The sequence below is a fragment of the Leopardus geoffroyi genome, chromosome B4, assembly GCF_018350155.1.
Source record: "Leopardus geoffroyi isolate Oge1 chromosome B4, O.geoffroyi_Oge1_pat1.0, whole genome shotgun sequence".
Taxonomy (NCBI): Eukaryota; Metazoa; Chordata; class Mammalia; order Carnivora; family Felidae; genus Leopardus; species Leopardus geoffroyi.
The window spans coordinates 10,518,711-10,539,000 of record NC_059341.1 but is presented as its reverse complement, the minus strand read 5'-3'; the positions used below and the strand labels follow the sequence as shown (position 1 = coordinate 10,539,000).

The 20,290-nt window shown below is 39.9% G+C and overlaps 1 protein-coding gene across 8 annotated transcripts in view; it reads left to right on the top strand.

Annotated features, from left to right (window-relative positions):
- USP6NL (USP6 N-terminal like) overlaps nucleotides 1-20,290 on the top strand; it is a 234,992-nt gene that overhangs the window by 180,594 nt on the left and 34,108 nt on the right. For 7 of the 8 annotated variants that reach the window (XM_045465657.1, XM_045465656.1, XM_045465658.1 and 4 more), the window contains 5 exons: nucleotides 26-106; nucleotides 7,930-8,037; nucleotides 13,664-13,773; nucleotides 15,931-15,979; nucleotides 17,506-17,626. In XM_045465657.1, coding sequence (XP_045321613.1) covers nucleotides 26-106; nucleotides 7,930-8,037; nucleotides 13,664-13,773; nucleotides 15,931-15,979; nucleotides 17,506-17,626 — 469 coding nt within the window. Of the gene's footprint in view, nucleotides 1-25; nucleotides 107-7,165; nucleotides 7,266-7,929; nucleotides 8,038-13,663; nucleotides 13,774-15,930; nucleotides 15,980-17,505; nucleotides 17,627-20,290 lie in introns of those variants that run through there. The other variant, XM_045465660.1, reaches the window with a different exon arrangement.

Sequence of the window (20,290 nt, the reverse complement as noted above, 5' to 3'; positions counted from 1 at the left end):
ACATTGGATTTCAATTTCGTTTTAGCAAAAACAACTGGAAATTGAAAGAACGACTAAGTGGTTGAAAATGCTAAAAGGATGGGAAAAATATAAGAACACTGAAAAGGTAATTAAAATAATGTTATTTCTGTCTGATACTATACAAATTGAATGTGGATTTTCCTAATAAAAGCTTTTCTTAAATGATAGGAGTATTCATATTCTTGTTAAAAATTTCACTATAACTTAAGTTAGTAAATTAGGAGTATTTATGTTGTAACAGAATGTCTAGTTAAGAGAATGTACTGGACAGTGTAGAGGTAGGATGGTTTCAGGAGTGATTTGCTTCAGACTCTCCATTGCGTTGCCTATGAGTTTCTTTCCCTCTCTCTTCTCTGACTTCTGCACTGTCAGCTTTATCTTGAGGTTGGCTCCCCTGTGTGATCCAAATCATTGCAGTAGTTCCAGGCTTCATATCCACATGTCACACTGCTCAGGAAGAGGGCTGGCCTCTCACAGCTTTCCCTGAAGCAGGAGCAATCTCCTTTTCAAAAGCTTCTAGCAAATCTCCCCTTAAATCTTTTTGCCCTGTACAGTTGGTGCTAAGTTTTAAACCAATTAAAACAACACACACATCTATTTAGTATCTCCCCCAGTCTCCTCATAAAAGTCTTTATACATTGGGAAGCTGTGAAATTCATGGTGGTAGAGAAAAGGGCTCTCTGGTTAAATAAAGTTGGGAATATCAGAACGAGCCAAAGTTAAGCAAAGTTAAGTCCTTTATTACAGGACTCCTCAGAGTCTTTATTATAACTTGTGGTAGGGGGACCACACCTTGAGGGACCTTAAATTGAGTGAAACTTATTAGATGGTGGAAATCTTTTTGTCATAGGGCATCTCACAGGACTAACGTCCCTTTTCTTTTTGAGCATCCTAAATACCCTTATTTAAAGTCTCTTAGACTCTTTTATTATTTTATTTTCATCAGGTGTAAGTTCATTTTGGGATTGTCGATTTTATTAACTGTTGCTTTAGTATTAGGTTGGAACTCAAAGATGTTTTCTGAGAGGAATCTATTTAGAGTAGAATGTGAGGTATAACATCTGTGCCCTTGTTCCTTATCATGATGTCGCCCATACTGGCCCAAAGTTGGCACCTACTTTACCTCATGTCCTTGTGGAAAGATTGCTCAAGTGGTGATGACAGGGTAAATGTTGACGCACAGCACCTACCTTTCATCTCCCATTCAGTCCTGCAAAATATTTGTAGAATTATACGGCTTAATGTTCTTCTTTAGTATACATATATCTATGAAAGTATGTAAGTCTGTGTAAAAATAAGCAATTCTACTAGGCTATTATTCTGACAGCAACTCTGGCTAATATAGTTCCCAGGAAGAGAGATTTCAACAGAACTGTTTTCTTTGATGTGTAATTTTAAAGCCCTTTCCCACAGCTATAATGCTGGAATTATTTGATGATATATATGGTCCAATTTGATGTGAAACAAAATGTACCTTCTAAAAGAATCGCTGCTTTCAGTTCATACCTAGTTTTAAATTGTACTGAGGCAAAAAAAAAAAAAAAACACATATTTTTCTTCTCTTCCAAGAGGAGGTATATGTTTTCTCTCCACAGATTCCTTACTTATGTAATGGTAATACGAAGAAATTTCTAAAAATATCTTGAAATAAAAATACAGCTGTGATAGAGAATATTGGATGGAGTTGTTAAGAATCCAAGCTTTAATGGAAGACTTTCCATTCAGGTTGTTTGTGCTGCTTGTGTGTTCTCACCGTGAACACTGTCTCTCCGTTTTCACTGCGCCAGTGTTAAGTAGTGTTGGGTTTTAAAAATATAGTCTACTAAATGCAGTTATCTCTGTTTTTTTTTTTTTTTTAAGTTTATTTATTTTGAGAGAGAGCAAGTGAGCATGAGCAGGGGAGGGACAGAGTGAGAGAGAGAGAGAATCCCAAGCTGAGCAGGGAGTCTGACGTGGGGCTCAATCCCACAACCGCAAGATCAGACCTGAGCCCGTATCAAGAGTCGGACGCCGACTGAGCTACCCAGCTGCCCCAAAGTTATCTCTGTTAAGTGGAGACATTACGATGTAATTAGTTGTGATGTAATTGTGTCTAAGTTGTGTCACAGCTGAGTACCTACGAAAGATACACTTGTTATTTTTTTAAAGTCAAATAACTGAATGGACCTTACATTAGCATTTTATTTTACAATGGGAAAATGGAGGCACAAAGTTTATAAATCAGTTCCTCAAGGTCATACAGCTTGTTAGTCGCAAGCAGGAGATCCCATGTCCAGACTCAACGGTTCATTTGTTGTATCATCTTCTATGTTGGCTTTCCCTATTGGTGTTTGTCAGCAAAAGGTCAGAGGAAGTAGAACACAGTTATAAGATGCAGTAGGGCCTTGTGTATGGTTTAAAGCTGTTTTAGATCCAGGGGCTCCTGGGTGACTCAGTCGTGTAAGCGCTTGACTCTTGATTTCAGCTCAGGTCGTGATACCACGGATCGCGCTGCACTGACAGCATAGAGCCTGCTTCGGATTCTCTCTCTCCCTCTATCTACCCCTCCCTCTGTCCCTCTCAAAATCAATGAATAAACTTAAAAGAAAAACAAATAACTTTTTTAGATCCGGACTTGAGGGACTCCTGCCTCTCTGGAGGCAGAGATGAAGGAGCTAATGGAGCAGGGAAGCTGAAAGAGAATGGAGAGGCAGTAAAGAGACAAGCAGAGTGAGCTTCGGTTTCATGGTATACACTTGCGGTTTTGCACGTCCCCCAAACTGGGCCATATTTGGTGGGCTGAAAAGTTGACTCACTGGCCGCCATGATGATGTGGATTGGCACATTCATCAGTATTTTCAGACCACTAAGGTTAGAAGTATTGAACATGTTAAGTCAGTTGATGGGTTGTTTTTCAGTTGATGGATTTTTAAAAGGATTTATGTGACTGAAATAGCCTACTTGATTGTGTTGGCAAGGAAACAAAGATACTGGAAGCAAAAGTAGATTTCAGGGAACCTTACTTTATTTTTTCTTTAAGGTTTGATGTATCATATCCATTAAATAAATTTCTTTTTTTTTTTTTTTTTTCAACGTTTATTTTTTTTGGGACAGAGAGAGACAGAGCATGAATGGGGAAGGGGCAGAGAGAGAGGGAGACACAGAATCGGAAACAGGCTCCAGGCTCTGAGCCATCAGCCCAGAGCCCGATGCGGGGCTCGAACTCACGGACCGCGAGATCGTGACCTGGCTGAAGTCGGACGCTTAACCGACTGCACCACCCAGGCGCACCATTAAATAAATTTCTAACAGAATTTTAAAGGTAGTACTTTTCAAATTGGAATATTAAAATGTTGTTTAAATCCAACATATAGGGCGCCTGGGTGGCGCAGTCGGTTAAGCGTCCAACTTCAGCCAGGTCACGATCTCGCGATCCGTGAGTTCGAGCCCCGCATCGGGCTCTGGGCTGATGGCTCAGAGCCTGGAGCCTGTTTCCTATTCTGTGTCTCCCTCTCTCTCTGCCCCTCCCCCGTTCATGCTCTGTCTCTCTCTGTCCCAAAAATAAATAAACGTTGAAAAAAAAAATTAAAAAAAAAAAATCCAACATAGAGACATTCTAAATCGTGGTTGTTAAAACTGTGGTTTCGGAAGTTGGACTAACTGAATTTCAGTTCTTTAGTTGATTAGTTTATTAGTTTTAGGACTTAGAGTTAGTTACTTTACTTTTCTGCACCTTAATTTTCTCATCCATGAAACGGGGATGATAATAGTATCTCCCTCTTTAAGAACGTGATAATATTGCAAGAAATAAATTGATATAGAAACATATATACTGCCTCCTAATAAATAATCTGAAAGTGGTAGCGTAACTTTTATTATTAAAGTTGTTATTGTTATTTGATTGATTATATTCCTCCCCGTCATCTCCACCCACATTTCCCCTTCCTGGCACATCTCTGTGTGTCCTTCAGTATTGATCTTCCCTAACTCTGTCATGTACAGTTCATGCTTCCCTTCCTCCGTTACGGTATCTCTGATACAGTCTCAAGATGAGAGCCACTGTTGGGGGACCGATAAGAAGTGACCACCACAGCAGATTCACTGCCCTCACCTCAACACCTTTATTCCTAAACTTTTTCTGGTTTTCCCTTTGACATTAGGACTAACCACCCCTGCATGCCTACCATTCTCCTTTTCCCACCCTGGCCCCCTCTGAGTCTGTGTCTGTCACAACATCTCCCATCAGGGTGTGACAGCTCTGTAGCAAGTACTAGATGTGACTTTATTCGATAATAAAGGAGTGCCAGCTGATGCTATAAATATCTGTTTACATAATTATTTTCACTGCTACACACTGAGTTCCGAGGACCTTTTTCATGGTCATAGCCATAGTACCTAGTGAGTGTTGGCCACAAAGCAGGCAGTCACTACAAAGTTTCTTTTTAGAATGAATGATACTCATTTATGAATTGGAACACACAGCTATCTCCTTGTGCTGAAGTCTACTGCTTAATTGAAAGCTGTGGTCTCTTACGAGGCAGTGTGATTTGGCGGAAGTGGCCTGAAGTAGGAGTAAGAAGATGAAGTTCTTTGACCTCAGCACCCATTTCTCTGGGCCCTGGTCTCCCAGCATTTAAAGGGGAGACGCACTTGCTTTGCCTCCTTTACAGACTGTTAGAGCCAGTACGAGATACTACTTTGCCAGTTAAAAGATTCTCAACAAATGTAAACTGGGCTACCGTTCTGGAGAATAAGCAAATTTTATTAGTAACTGTTGTACTTGATACAATTCCTCCTTTGTTTTACAACATTTCCAAAATTTCTATGATAGTTGAAAATTTGTGATGAAAAAAATATGTTGCCATAATGTCAGTCTGTGATGTAACACTGCAAGTATTTGAAAAACAATAAGCGCAGTTTCTTTATTTTAGGGTCTCATAATGTAATTTTTCCTGATATATGTGACTTTGTTTACATGCTTTATTTCATTACCTCCTAAAGCTTGAATTCCAGATGCATCCCTTTTTTATATTTCTTTTGAGCTTTTTAATTGAAATGTAGTTGACCTACAGTGTTAGGTTAGTTTCAGGTGTATGACATGGTGAGGTGAGAACTCTGTATGTTATGCTTACCTTTTAAGTACAGTTTCGCTATCATCATTTTAATGCTTTCTGCTCTTGGATTCCTTTAATATTTTCTGATCCATGTATCTTAGTAAATTCACTTGAGTGGAATGGTGGCTACTAGCTACATGCATTGTGGTCTTGGAAAGATGGTCTTTGTTTTTTATAAAATGTAAAATCATTATCTTTTGCTAAAAGATGGTGATATCTTGTGTGTGTCTTGGGCATATTATTTATCTTCTTTGTGATTCACTATCACCACCTAGAAAATTGGGATAATAACAGTTGTTGATGTGATTAAATGGGAGACACATCTATAAATAACTTAAAATAGTTTCCTGGACGTAGTAAATGCTCAGTAAAAGTTATGCCTCGTTTTTCATTTTAATTCTGGAGTAGCATTGGGATCATTAATTTTTTCTTCCTAACCTGAAGTTTCTCTCTTATTTCTTCTTCATATAATCATCCCTTGATTTTTTTTTTTTTTTAGCACATCAAATCATGACCAAATGGGGTTTATCTGAGGAATACAAAGTTAGTTTAGCATCTGAACATCAGTTCAAGTAATTCAACATATATTAAAAAACTAAAAAAAAAGAGAAAACACTTCATCTAAATAGGTGTAGAAAAGGCATTTAACAAATCAAACATCCATTCCTGATGAAAACTCTCAGTTAAGTCAGAATGCAAGGAAACTTCTCTGACACGATCAAGGGTGTCTACAAAACTGTTGCTGGCATCAGACTGTCATGGTGAAAGAGTAAATTTTTTTTCCCCAAGATCAGTAACAAGACATGATATTTACTCTCATCCCTTACTGTTTAGCATTATACTGGAGAATGTGATCAGAACAGTAAGAGAGAAAAGCCATCTGTCTTGAAGGAAGAAATAAAGCTGTCTTTTTTGTTTTAATTTTAGATTTACTGTAAGATGAAAAATGGACATTTATATATAGTTGTTGAATACAGAATTGAATGAAAACAGTAAAATAATGTCTAAAGTCTTTTCAGGTCATATAGTTTGAGAAATACATGTCGGAACTCTTATTTTTTTATTCATTGAAAACATCAGCCTAATGGAGATTCGAGTCCACCGAGGTTACTGTTTACCTGCCATCATCTTCCACTTGACTATTGAAATTTTCCTTTTCACATTTGCAGTAATTTCCACACCTTCTGATATTCATACCTGATGCTTATGGTACAGCATCTTTACAAATGTAGCAGATAATTTGAAAATACTTTTAGTGGGTGGTACTCCTTTAAAAAGTGTAATAATACGTATTACAGCTTTGGAATGAATGTAGATGGCACACTTTCTTTAGGAAAGTAAATCTTAAATTCACTGTTTTTTAAAACCACACCCAGTTTACAATTAATGGTGGTTAGTGTTCAGTACCTGGGAAAGCTCCAAGTAGCAGAGTCTAGTTTTCACAAAATCTTTCCCTATATATATTCTTGCAGTTAGAGTGACTGTGTAACTTAACACATGGATGATTCTAGTCACTATCTGCTGAAATTTCACATTTGAGGCGTAGTGTGTTCATACCAGGAGAACAAAGCTGAAATTACATACGGAATTTGCCTAATGAATCAACTTCACAACATTCGCTGTTTAACAATAAAAGTTCTACAGTGTTACCCATTTTAAACCATGCAATCGGTTTCATAAAGCTACATTATGACTTTGTTACTAAAGCATTAGTTTCCCAAAACTAGGTAGTGTATGTAGTAGGAGTTGAAACTCTGCTTATTAGTTCATAACTTGTCAGCATTTCAATTAGAACTTACATCTTATTTTCTTAGCCATACTATTAACATAGATTATTTTGGTCGTAAAGGTAATTATGTACCTATTCTTACCTTACTCCTTAAGATTTCTGCCACAATTTGTTTAACCATTTCCTTGTTTGGACATTTACTTTAAAGTTTCAGGTTTTATTATGCACAACTTTGTAATGACCACAATAGATTTGTATGTTATTTTGAATAATTAGCCTTGAGGAAAAAAAAGAGGCAATCTCAAGAAGATGGAGAAGCGTATACAGTCTTAAGATTCGTAGAGTGATAGAAGTGTACAAGGACCCAAAGAGTTGATGAAGCTGATGATTTATTCTTCATTTCGTTCAAAGGTGATGGCAAGGTATTCCTGAAGAACTACCAAAATTGAAAAGAGGAGAGGGAAAAGGGAGAGACAGGGAGGGGGGCGGGTGGTGGGTTGGAGGGGAGAGACAGGGAGGCCAGGAGTCAGGGAGAGAACTGAAGATTGAGGGTGGAGTTAGCCGAGGATAACAGGATATGTTGTGTTGACACATTCTGGAGAGCCCCAGAGAGGGGTTGCTGCAGGAAAAGATATTAGGGGTTCCAGTATTTACACGCCATGAAAACACTTCTGGGACAAGGCGACCTTTTTGTTATTTGGAGCCTTTTAGACGAATGGGGGAAAAGGAAGAAAGTACATAACTAGTTAATTATATCAACAGGGAATGTGTAAATCATGTTCACACCTTAAAAAAGAGCACTGATTATGCTTTCATGCTGTATGAGGGGTGCCTTTGTAATGGTATGAAAATACTGAAATGTAGTAGTCATATTACCACCTTCTTACTTGTGACTTCTTTCTGTGTATGTCTCCATCACTATCAAAAGAGGAGAGATGATAGGATCCAAGTGTGCCATGTCAAAATGTATCATTTGTCATGGATACTTTGAAAACAAAGGACTGACAGATATTAATTAGTTTGATTTGAGGGATCAGTCTAAGATTTGGTCATTTGTAACCTTCAATTTATGTTTCTTTTAATAAGTTTCATAGGAGAATTTACAAAGGAATCCCACTCCAGCTCAGAGGTGAAGTCTGGGCTCTACTTCTGGAGATCCCTAAAATGAAAGAAGAAACAAGAGACCTTTATAGTGTGAGTATCTACAGCTAACTTGTTTTGAAATTGAAAAGTAAAACCCATTTCCTTTCGCTTTCAAGGTGATGTAAGATATTCATGTCATTTGAAGTTATATTAAAATTACAGTACATTGAGTTTTCTAAGAAAATGTTATTTTCTATATCAGTCGGTCAGTATCAAGTGCTTTTCGTGTACTTGAAATGATCAGTGTTGGGGCATATTCGTGAGGAAAACGGACTAACCCCTCATCGTAGCTGCCCTTTGGCAGTATGGTGTCACTAAAGACATCTACGGTTCCCCCTCATGGACATTATGGGAAGACGGCTGCGGGACTACCGTTATTCAACAGCTGCCTGTGTGTGCTTGACTGTTTGCTTCTGGGATGAGAGAAAAGTTTGCCTCCAAGATTAGTAGGTATTTCCCAGTTTTGTTATTTATTAATAAAAAGTCCAACTTTTGACTCCGTGATGAGTAACACTTTCCTTAAACTAGCTAATGTGTTAAATTTGTCTAGTCATTCCTTCAATACCCTTTCTAAACCTACCTTTTATATCAGTGTTTGAAAGGAATAGGAAACATATCTAAAAATCACTCTGAAATATATTCCTCAGAAAATGTAAATACATGGAATAAATTAAAGTAGAATACGATGGCTAACAGAAAAATTATTTATAATTTAAACCCAGTACCAATCATAAAGGGAGCTTTGGAATACTCTTGATACTTTCTTTTCTTTTTCATATAATGTGTGTGTGTGTGTGTGTGTGTGTGTGTGTGTGTGTGTGTGTGTATGTGTAAAATTTTACCAAGATGAAAGATAAAAAAAATGGTTAATTTTATTTTATTTTATTTTTTTTTAATTTTTCTTTCAACGTTTATTTATTTTTGGGACAGAGAGAGACAGAGCATGAGTGGGGGAGGGGCAGAGAGAGAGGGAGACACAGAATCGGAAACAGGCTCCAGGCTCTGAGCCATCAGCCCAGAGCCCGACGCGGGGCTCGAACTCACGGACCGCGAGATCGTGACCTGGCTGAAGTCGGACGCTTAACCGACTGCGCCACCCAGGCGCCCCTAAAAATGGTTAATTTTAAAGAGTTACTTATTTTGTGTGTCTGAAACATTTTTTAAATTTGCTATTTGGGCCCTACCCGGACTATGGGTTTATGTCTTAGGATTTTAGAGTTTCAAATTATTTTAGCCTGTTGATAAGATAATTTGCTTTTAGTACCATAGTTTTAGAGCCAGTATTGAAAGTGATGTCTGAGAAAACATACAGAATGTAACCCCAGCCCCTAGAACAGTGTGCCTGGCTACGTAGTAGTGCTCATTAAATTTTGGTTGAGTTAATGAGAGAACACAGTTCCTCTTCCTTCGCCTGCTCCATTCGTTTCCTTGGGCTGCCACAGAGTGCCACAAACTGAGTGGCTCAGCACAGCGGCAGTGTCTTCTGTCTCACTTCTGGAGGAGAGAAGTCTGACGTCAGGGTGTTGGTGGGCCCAGGGTTTCTCTTCAGGCTCGGGGACACCCCTTCCTACCCCCTCCTCGCTGCGGGGATTGCCGGTGCCCCCCCGGCACGCCTGGGCCCGCAGCCACATCCCTCTTCTCCGCCTCGTCTTCACGTGGCCTTCTCCCTGTGCGCATCTGTGTGTCCCACCTGATAAGGACGCCAGGTACTGGAATTGGGGTCCATCCCAATCCAGGATGGTCTCATCTTAATTTGATGACACTTGCAAAGACCCTAATCCCCAAATCGGGTCACATTTCCAGGTTCTGGATAGATGTGAATTTGGGGAGGGGGCCCTGTTCGACCCAGCACAGGTACTCGTAGCAGCACTGTGCTTTCAGTTCCTTTGAGACCTTTTCTCTGTGGCATAAAATGATCCGGGCACTGGTTCACACGAGACATCCATTCAGTACGTGCCAGTTGTACGATAGCAACCACAGAGGAAATGACTGGCCCGTCAGTACTTCCATCCCTTTCCAACACTGCCATCAGTTCCTCTTTTGACTCTCTGAGTTTTCCCGGCATCATTGCTTGATCTTCTTCCTTTCCCATTCCTTCCTACTCTCCCTTCTCCAAAGATGGTATGAACTGCCCTCTTCAGGTTGGAACTTCACTAGGAGTCGAACTGCTGAGATTTTTCTCAGGTGGGTGAGATGGTCCCTGGCTCCTGAGCTGGCGCTCTCGTCTACCACTTCCTCCTATTCTTTCAGTTGCACCTCAGTGTCATCCGCCTCTCTTGTGTCCCTGATCGGTCTCACGGCCGGCGGTTCAGTCCGTCGCGGTTAACTGCCTCACCTACGGCCTTCTCAGCCTCACCTACAGGCGTCATAATCTTGTTGGCCCAACACACAGGGATATCCCGAGTTTGCACGTAAATGCTTTCCGCCGTTCTTCCACCTTCAGGTTTATAGGGTCATTAGATCCGATTTCTTTGAAATGAAATGTGTGTTTTGTATTATTGTTGACACTCCTGGGTCTCAGCCACCCAGTCCCAGAGATAACCAAGAAGCTGCTTTCCCTCCTTGCACTGAGGTAAGAAATATGCTTGATTTCCTGTATTCTGTACTCTTGTGTGTAAACAGGCAATGACATCATCTTTCTGACCTGTTACTTTTTTTTACTACTTAACTGGGATTTGCTTCTGTCTTGAGGCCTTTTTATGTTGGATTTCCTTGTCCTATAGAGAAAGTAATGCTATAGACATATTTGCGTGTTTTTCTGCCTTTGAACTATTTTTATCATGTCCTATCAAACATTTCTTTCTGTCTTTAGACTTCTCAGTTTTTGCCAGGAGGCCTGTAGAATGATCATTGAAACCTCTTTACTTGCCCATTACCTTAAAAAAAATTAAAGAACAAATATGAACAGATTATCATTTTTGAACTAAATTTTGGTATCAACTTTTATCACTGATGGTATACAAAAACATTTGAGTGGTCATGTGATTCTAATACAGTACTGTAAATATCTTCCTCTGTATTTAGGACTTTGAAGTAGACCATGGTTACTCATCATGATTTTAAAAGCTACAGAAACTGCCATTCTCCGAGCTCCTGCCTCAGAACCCAAGAGTACACATAGTCATGAAACACTTAACACATACACTCATATTCCGGATAGCCTACTTCTTTCTACTTTTAGCTGAAGTCGAGAATTAGCAGTTGTGTTTTTATATGTGTTCGTTGGAGTTAAGACAGATATAGATAGATATAGATATATACACCAGTACATGGTAAATGAGTCAGTTATAATAGCGTATGTAGATGCTTAATTATACTTAAGCATGGTTAAGTATAGATTAGTATAAATTTTAATGTCTTATCTAGTTAAACTTGGGAGATTAAATATATTCACTTAGCTCCCTTCCTCCCTGAAATGCCACTAAATTGACAGCAGTTTTTGAAAAAGCAAGCCCGCAAGGAATATGAAAATGGAAGAGAGAATGCTGCCAATTTTTGGAAACCAGAATTCAGACAAACATTTAATAAACTTAGCAGACCCGGGAAAATGAAATCCTAGGCTGGCTGTGGGAGATGGGAGACGCAACCTGATTTATATCTCAGAGTCTCCAGAAGGCTTGGTAGTTGCCAACTCCAGGTACCTCTGGGAGTGGAAGGGAAGCTGAAAACAGTGGAAGCGGTTCAGAGTCCGGTGGCAGAAGCAGTGAGACCCCCGAGGTCCCTCTGCAGCCCTGGCTCGAGGCTGAGGTCTACCGTTTGGAGAGAGTGAACCAGAGGCCTCTGGACTGGAGAGGACACACACGTTGTGGAGGGTGGGGCCGCTGTGACCAGGGACGGAAGAGTACATGTCCTGCACTGGGGGCGTCCCAGCCTCTCCCCCTGTACTCCCTGAACGTTGGCAGCCACGTGCTTGGCTTCCCGGCAGGAGCCCAGAAGACACTTCTCTGGGGGACCTGCCCAGCCCCAGAAAATACACCCAGACGTACTGGCTTCAGGGGAACCCCCCAGTGGAGCTGCCCAGCCACGTCACTCTACAGTGAGGACACGGTGGTGAAGCCCCACCTCCGCACACAGAGCTTTCCATCAGCTTCTAGTGTTGTACTTTTAAATAGAAGCAGACAACGAAATACCTCTGTTCTTTTGAGGAAAGGAGCTAACATGAAAGACAAACGAGAACAAATGGAAAAAAAAAAACTGTAAGAAACAAACTATACAGCAAGAAGAAAACTTAAAAAAAAAAAAACAACCCATCACAGATATCTTCAGAGGGATTGAAATAGATGTTACATCCATAAAGCAAGTACAGGATGCTATTAAAAGGAACCTTTGAAAACAACAGAGAGTTATTAATTACAAAAAATCAAAATAGAACTGAAAGATTTTAGAGAAGTTTGAGAATAACAATTGAAGGAGTTTTCCAGAAAGATGATAAAGTCAAAGAGATGGAAAGTAATAGAGAAAATATAAGAAAATTAAATGACAGCCCAGGAGATCCCACACTGTGATAGCAAGAGTTCCAGAAAGAGAAAATGGGAATGCGGCAGGAAGGTTTGAGGAAATCGACACAGGAGTTACTGAAGAAATTGCTCAGAACTGAGAGATGGGAGTCCGAGTTGTTAAGATTGAAAAGATCTGTCAAGTGCCCAACCCCGTGGATAAAAATAGATACAAATCAAGCACAGAAATGTAAAGTTTCAGAATGTGGAGAGAAAACCGCTTACAAGCTTCTAGAGAGAAAAAGATTTCATACAAAGAAACCAGAATTAGAGTTGCAACACCGGAAGCTCTAGAAGACAGTAAAGGCAGTGCCTTTTGAGCAGAAGTAGTTTCCAGCTTAGAATTCTAAAACAGCCAGACAGTTAAGTAAGGAGGTAGAATTATCAGACATTCAGAGTTTGAAAAAAATTTACCTTCCGTACACCCTCCACAGGAGCTACTAGAGGATGTGCCCCTCCAGGACAAGGGAATAAACCAAGAAAGAAGATGTGAGACCCAGGAAACAGGGGACCCAAGCAAAGGATGGCCCAGCTGAGGGTGAAAGGGACACCCCCACACCCCAGCTGTGCAGCACATCCTGAGGTCCGGGAGCCCAAGGCTGGAGCTGGGCAGGAGGCTGTGGCAGAACACCCGCGAGAAGTGGAAATGGGAGAGTACCTTTTCCCCTGCAACAGCACCAGAGGAGATCAGTGCGGCTTCAAGTGAGTTTGGGATTGGATTAGCAGCAAGCAAACAGAAAATGAAGCAAATCAAGAAAGAAGGCAATGATTAGCTTGAAGGAAAACAAAAACACTGTGCCGGAAAACAACAAGAACTCATAATGGACTGCGTGGCCCAGCTGTGAAGTGGTTTTACGTAGTCTGAGCAGTGCAAACTCGGAGAAGTTCTTAACTTCAAAATTAAAATCTGTATGGTTAAGATGAATGAGAGAAGGTGGTGGGAAGAGGAGAGGATGGGTGTGAGGGAGACCCGAGGCGGGAGAGGGTGGAGGGGATGGGTGGGAGGGACGCTCTTCATTGTGTGCCTTTTCATATTCATTGATGAGCCATGGGCGTGGTCTTCCTAAATGAAAACAGCTTTTAAATGAGAATTATGTTTTGATTTATTATTTTAATGAGAATTGTTTTCAACAACCGATTTCCATAAAAACATGCTTTCTTCCCCTCTTTTTTCTCTTCAGAAATTAAAGCACAGAGCACGCGGCTGTTCACCTGACATCAGACAAATAGACCTTGACGTCAACCGCACATTTAGGGACCATATTATGTTTAGAGACCGATATGGTGTTAAGTAAGTAAAGTTTGAAATATAAATGGCATTTATAAATAGTGTTTATTAAAGTCTTCATTAACTTAAAACATGAGTAAGTAGAATGTCTTATATGAACTATAATTTTGATGTATGTTCTAAAAGTTTAAGCTCGTTTGGTCTGTGTTGTATGAAACTTAGGATCTAGGTTAACTGAAATTTTTTAACCTTTGACATAGTAGATGCCATACAGTTGGTAAGGAATCATTTTGTGATCCAAGAATGGTTAAAAATACAGTAGCTACTTTTATTACAATCTTAGTAAAGAAATTTGAGATTGTGTTACTTTTTGAGAACCATGTCAGTGACAAATAGATCCCTATAAACTTGACCCCAAAGCACAGCTGAAACAAAAAAAGAGGAATGGATGAATGAATGAGTACTACCGTTTACGAATGAGAGGGATAGTTTTGATGACCTCAGGATCAGGTAGAGTTCAACAAAAGAAACAGAAACCCGGTGAGAGGTGTGTATTCAGAGATTTATTGAGCGGAGTTGGTTTATACAGTAGCGGCGGCTGGCGAGGCACGTCCCCTGATGGGGAGGCAGGCCATCAGAAAGGACAGGCTGGCACTTGTGAGCACATGCCGGGCTGCTTTCCACAGAAGGAGCTGCTCCGGGGAAGCCTCACATCGCTCCTAAAAAACCTTTCAACTGATTGAATCAGGCCCAGCCAGACTATCTAGGACAATTGCCCCTACTTAAAGTCAGCTGATTATAGATTGTAATCGCATCTACCAAATATACCTTCTTTCAGTAACACCTAGGTTAGCTTTTGAATAACTGGGAGTTGTAGCCTAGCCAAGGTGACACATAAAGCTGACTGTGACCGTGTATCCTTGTCGACTCAGTTTCCGAATACAGATAAATACAAGGCCATACTTTTGCCTAACGCGATTTTGCCTAGGACTGAAACTATGCTAGTCCTTACCCCACAAGAGGATGCAAAGTCTTCGGTGATATTCTGAAACCTAAATACTGTGATACAAAGTTAATTATTATTAATATATCTAATATAGCTAATACATTAGATGAAAAGGGAAAAGGAAGGAGGAAAACAAAAATATTTTTAAAATATATATATTTATGTATACACACACACACACACACACACATACACTCATGCCAAAATAAGAAATGCTCAGAACAGTGATAACGGTCATTTCTGTGGCTGGGCACGTGGTGGTGGCTGGGTTCCACTACACATTTCATATTCCCTTTGTCCTCTGCAAGTACCTCAGCTGGTAGTGGTTCTCTACCTGGTGGGATGACCTAAATTTTAATTCTGGACCATTAGCAGTCCTGCCTGAATTAGATTGCTGTATTTTTCCATTGACTTCAGTCGCAAGGTTTGGTTATACTAAGAGACCCCCTAAGTATTCTCCTGTGTTCTGGACATAGTCTTCCTTACATCCATTATGTAGTAGCAACTCAGTTTCTCTTTAGTAACCAGGATCAACCCCTCCAACCAGTACAGTCAGCCTCCTTCGCCTGGTGATTCAGAGGCTTGAGGAGCCCAAAGTGGCTGGGTGGCAATCTCAACTACCAGTTCAGTGGGATCACTGCTAGACCAGCAGCGCTTAAGGCTGATGGAATGGGAAGCAAACATTTTGCTAGTGGACTACTAGGGATCATAGTGGGTTGAGCCATCCCCATTTCTGCCGCTTGAATCTTGGAACCCAGTTCCTGGCTGTGGGACAGATAGCACCATGTAGTGGGGGCTTATTGAGAGCACATACAGCTTCCCACGTGATGTGGCCCCAGCCCTGCACGGTATTGTACTGAGCTGGACACTGTAATAGGCTTTGCAAGGCCTCCATAGTTCTGTGAAGCTGGCTGCTCCCATGTGGTTGATTTTGTAGTGAGAATAGTTCAGTGAAGGATGGCAACAAGTTTGAGAGATTGTGAAGCCCTTTGTGTTTTTTGGTGTAAATTTTATCAGAATGAATGTCATCTAACCTTGAATTTAGACTGTATAGATTATCGTTCACATTTGAGCTGGGGGTCATTTCTTTATTACAACAGTGATTTTGTCTGGATTATCTGTTTTGAGGCAAACTGTTTATTTGTTTAAGTTTGTGTTTTTAAAAATAGGTGAAATAAGTAAATTGTGTTTAATATAAATTCTCTTTTCTCTAGGCAACAATCCCTATTCCATGTTCTTGCTGCATATTCTATTTATAACACGGTAAGTTGGAGCACACCCACCCACAGCTCTTTGGGTTGTATTCTGAGGAACTGGAGGAACTCTTGGGGCTCTCCCTGCCTCTGTGGGTCTTTTCAAGGCTCCTCTGGTGACCCTGGGGTCTTAGAACAGAGCCACTTTGAAGTGGGAAAAACCACCGCATGCCAGTGAATCTCTCGTTTTCCCCTCTTTCTCTGGATTGTTTTGTTGTTTTGTGATGTTGTTTGTCTTGTTTTTATTTTACACAGTAGCGCTGAGAATGAGCAGGGCTAGAAGTTTAGGGAGTCAGTGGGCAGATTAATTTTTGCTTGACCCTTGAACATTCCTCACCACCCCTGGGACCGAGGTTGCCTTTCAGGGTATGGACCTACTTGCCAAGCCCAGGAGCAGGCTAAAAGTAAACTTTTTGGTAATGGAACATGTTGTTCTTAACGTATTTATAACTCAGGGGAAGATAATAATTTGGGGAAAGATAAATTAGTGTTGAACCTAATGTGGATGTTAAATAAATGCTTGTTGACTGGGTTCTAAGGAGGACAACCTTGAACCTTGGGTGTGTAATTTCTATTATAGTAAAGCGTTTCAGTTATGAGAAAGTTCAAGCTAGGACAAGTTAAAGAGTTTATTAAAGGCCATTTCATAGAAATGAAGCAATGGTTGGGCCTCATGGAATTTGGAGCTGGACAGTGAGAGTGAGAAGACTTCACTGAGAAAGAGAGCTATACTCTCTGTCTTTTCCACTCTGAGGCCATGTGGTAACTCTGATTATCTCTGTAAACTGTTTGTCCCACTATCTCTGTCCAGATTCCTTTCTTTGCCTACTTTTCACTTTTCCCATGGCTAAAATAGCACCCACAGAATGGTCGACATGACCATTCTTTGAAATTGCATTCCACCATCTGATTACAGATCTCCTGGAGAGAGTATGGGATTAGTCAGTGCAGCCGATTAACTGTTCCCCTGGGGTCAGGTGACCTCTTCTACTCCAGCAGCTTTGGTTCATGTGGCACAAACATGAAGCCCTAAGGCCCCATCGTAAGCAGGGAGTATGGGGAGAGTAGGCAATTCTCAGAGAAGGGACAGAGACTGGTTGGGTATCCCAAAATGTGTCTATATAAAGGCCTGGAAATCCAGAGGAAAAGAGACAGCAACCTGGAAACTGTAGGAGGAGAGAAATTTGCCAGAATTTGAACAAAGAGGGGGAGTATTGAACTGAGAATCATACATACAAAGGAAAAATAAACCTAGCACTCTTTACAGAAGGTATAATGGTATTGAATAGGAGATAATAACAATACATGCAGCTTTAGACTTTGTCCACACTTCTACATTCATTCTTGAATACAAATTTATTCTTTTATAGCATATAGTTCAGTGTTGTAAAAATTGTAGTCTTTATCTGTAGAATTGCCCATTCTTTAATGTGTTTAAGCATTTTCTGATTATTTTGTAGGGCAGGTTTTTATATGTGTATATCCATGTGATTTGATCTTAAAACCCCCAGTTTCTTTGTTCTCATTTGTCTTCAGGAAGTTGGATACTGTCAGGGGATGAGCCAGATCACAGCTTTGCTCCTTATGTATATGAATGAAGAAGATGCCTTCTGGGCCCTGGTCAAACTATTCTCAGGCCCCAAACATGCCATGCATGGTAAGAAAACCCCAGAGTTTACACAAAACAATAAACAGGGAAGGGAGAAAAAGGTAAATTAAAACAAAGTCAAACTTTGGGAGATGCTTGTTAGGGTTAAGGACAAAAAATTAATGTCTGGGAGTTTGTTCAGTTAATTAGTGTTTGTGAGTCATTTCTTATTTCCTCCTTCTTTATTGAACTTTGCTAAACATTTCTGTTCATGTTTATCTCTGTTGTGTTTGCCTCAAGGTATACTGTTGGCATTCTGAAATTCTCTCCTCACTTGCCCCCAGTCAGAAGAAGCTAATTTAGGTTTGGAGGAATTTAGGAAGAGCTGTGTTACCGGGAGAAATAAAAGATGCCTTTTGACCAGAACTTTCAGACTGTCATGCAGTTCTCATTTCAGTGAGATGTGTGCTTTGCTTCTTGTAGCCATAAAATTGTTTCCATTTTACGATAAAAGGCTGCTGATGACATGCCGTGGGTACTTTGTTATTTAATATCTCAAAACTTGCATGAGTTTTTGGTTCTCAGGTTAGAAGATTGTTTTTAATAACCTTTTTCCTAAATCTGCCAAGCATATACAAGAGATTTTGGAGAGTTTGGATTGCAACTTCTCTTGGAAATAAAAGTGTCATTTGCCCATATAATGCAAAATTATGTTCCCAGTGCCATCCATGATAATACCAAATTAAAAACAATTTTGACATGAATCCCTCTAAGAAATGGATCATCTAAGTTCCATTTGTGAGTAAGCTTGATGTGTGAGGAACCTGCCACGTGTTGAAACTGATATTTTAACATTTTTCAGAATTGTGACTATAGCTTATTAAATCTCACGTTCTTACCATGTGGTTTCTATGGAGGTATTTTGTGGTGTGTGTGTGTGTGTGTGTGTGTGTGTGTGTGTGTGTGTGTGCGTGTGCGCGCGCGCGCGCACGTGCATGTGGCCATCTCCTTCAGTTTTCCTAGGGAATCTTTTTTTTTTTTTTTTTTTAATGACTACTACTATTACTACTTCTACCGCTGATAACTGTTTCTGGACACTTTGTATCCCATCAGTAGACTCCAAAAGTAAGAGGTGAGATACAGCATTTTGAACTGCCATCCAACACACAGTCATTTGAAAAGGCATCTTGAAGAAAAACAACTGTCCCTTATCCATCTTTATTTTGACTGGCGTTGCTCCTCTGTGCTGAAGTGCAGAGGCATGTGCAGAGGCATACTCAGGAGTATGTAATCACGTGGAAGACTGCCCAAGTTCAGGGAAGTCCTTTCTTTCAAACATACCCGATAGCTTACTTTCAGCAGTTGTCACCAGTCTAATCTGTAAAGTAACATTCTTACTATCCTAACGTTTGCATTTATTGTGCAGCTTAGGTCATTATCATGGGTAAGTTTATACTTAGAGATATTTGCTTCTAGGTCTGCAGATGGAATTTTATAACTAAAGGTTGCCTCGGTTCTTTGCAAATCCTATATGATAGTGATGTCACTTAGAAATGTATAGAATAAAGTGAGGGCTGAAGAAAATGAGATTTTAAAACACCAAGTCTGGGATATCACTAACAAGTGAAGGAATGTTAGCTATCTTAGCATCCTTGAGCTAGTGTTTATTACTGAGGGGCATTGCCTTTTTCAAAATGACACCTTTTCTTGAAATTCTTCCAATTCCCATTCTTATCAAATTGACCAGGAAAGTGGCACAGATATAGATTTTTTTTTTTATGACCTAATTTCCCTGGAAAATGTTACTATGGGAGGCATAGAATCTCTATCTCTGGAAATTTTGACAAATACCTTAGAAAACTGAAAATCAGTTAACAAATAGGCCTTCCCCAAAGATTATAAAGCAGTGTTTCCCAAAAGCATGTCTCTTGCGTTCTTGGAGAAACACAGTTTTAATTTTTGGAAACAGATGTTCTGTGGGGGGAAAAAAAGGTGGACTCTAAGATCAACTAAGTCTGGCAGAGAGAGCTAAACAAAGTTTCTTTAATTTATAAAATATGTTAGTAGCATTAGGAAGCTCTTATGTATCATGAATATGCAACAAGCGTTCCTATAACACAAGGTCCTTCCTCTGGATTCTTTTTTAAAAACAGAGCACAGCTATTAACATTCTTCAAAGTTACAGAAAGCCCAGACTGGAAATAACTAATGGGAGAAATGATGCATCTGTTGAGGATACTTCCTTTCTAATGCATTGTGTAGAATATCTGAAAGGAAACTTGTAAATAAACATACATGTAGGGTTCCATGAGATAAATACACAAAATCAGTACTAATTCACCATTTACGATTTGTTACTTCCTAGAGATCTTACAGATTATATTGTGTAATCAGATGGGATAAACTACAACGTTAGATAGAATGTTGATCATATAGTGCCAGAATGTCTTAGATGATGTCAAATATCACTTACAGAAAGGATTAAAAGTGATAAAAACTTTGGAAGCACAATATTAATGAAGTTGTTAGAGTAAGACTGAAAAAAGTAATGTTTGTTATGTAGGATATTGACGGTAAAATAAAATGATAAGTCCTTAAGACTAGAATAACCTATAAAAAATTTGTACATTTAAACCACAAGGGACTCTTAAATCCAGAGAGCAAACTAAGGGTTCCTCGAGGGGTATTGGGTGGTTGATGGGCTATGTGGGTGAGGGGCTCTAATGAGGGCAC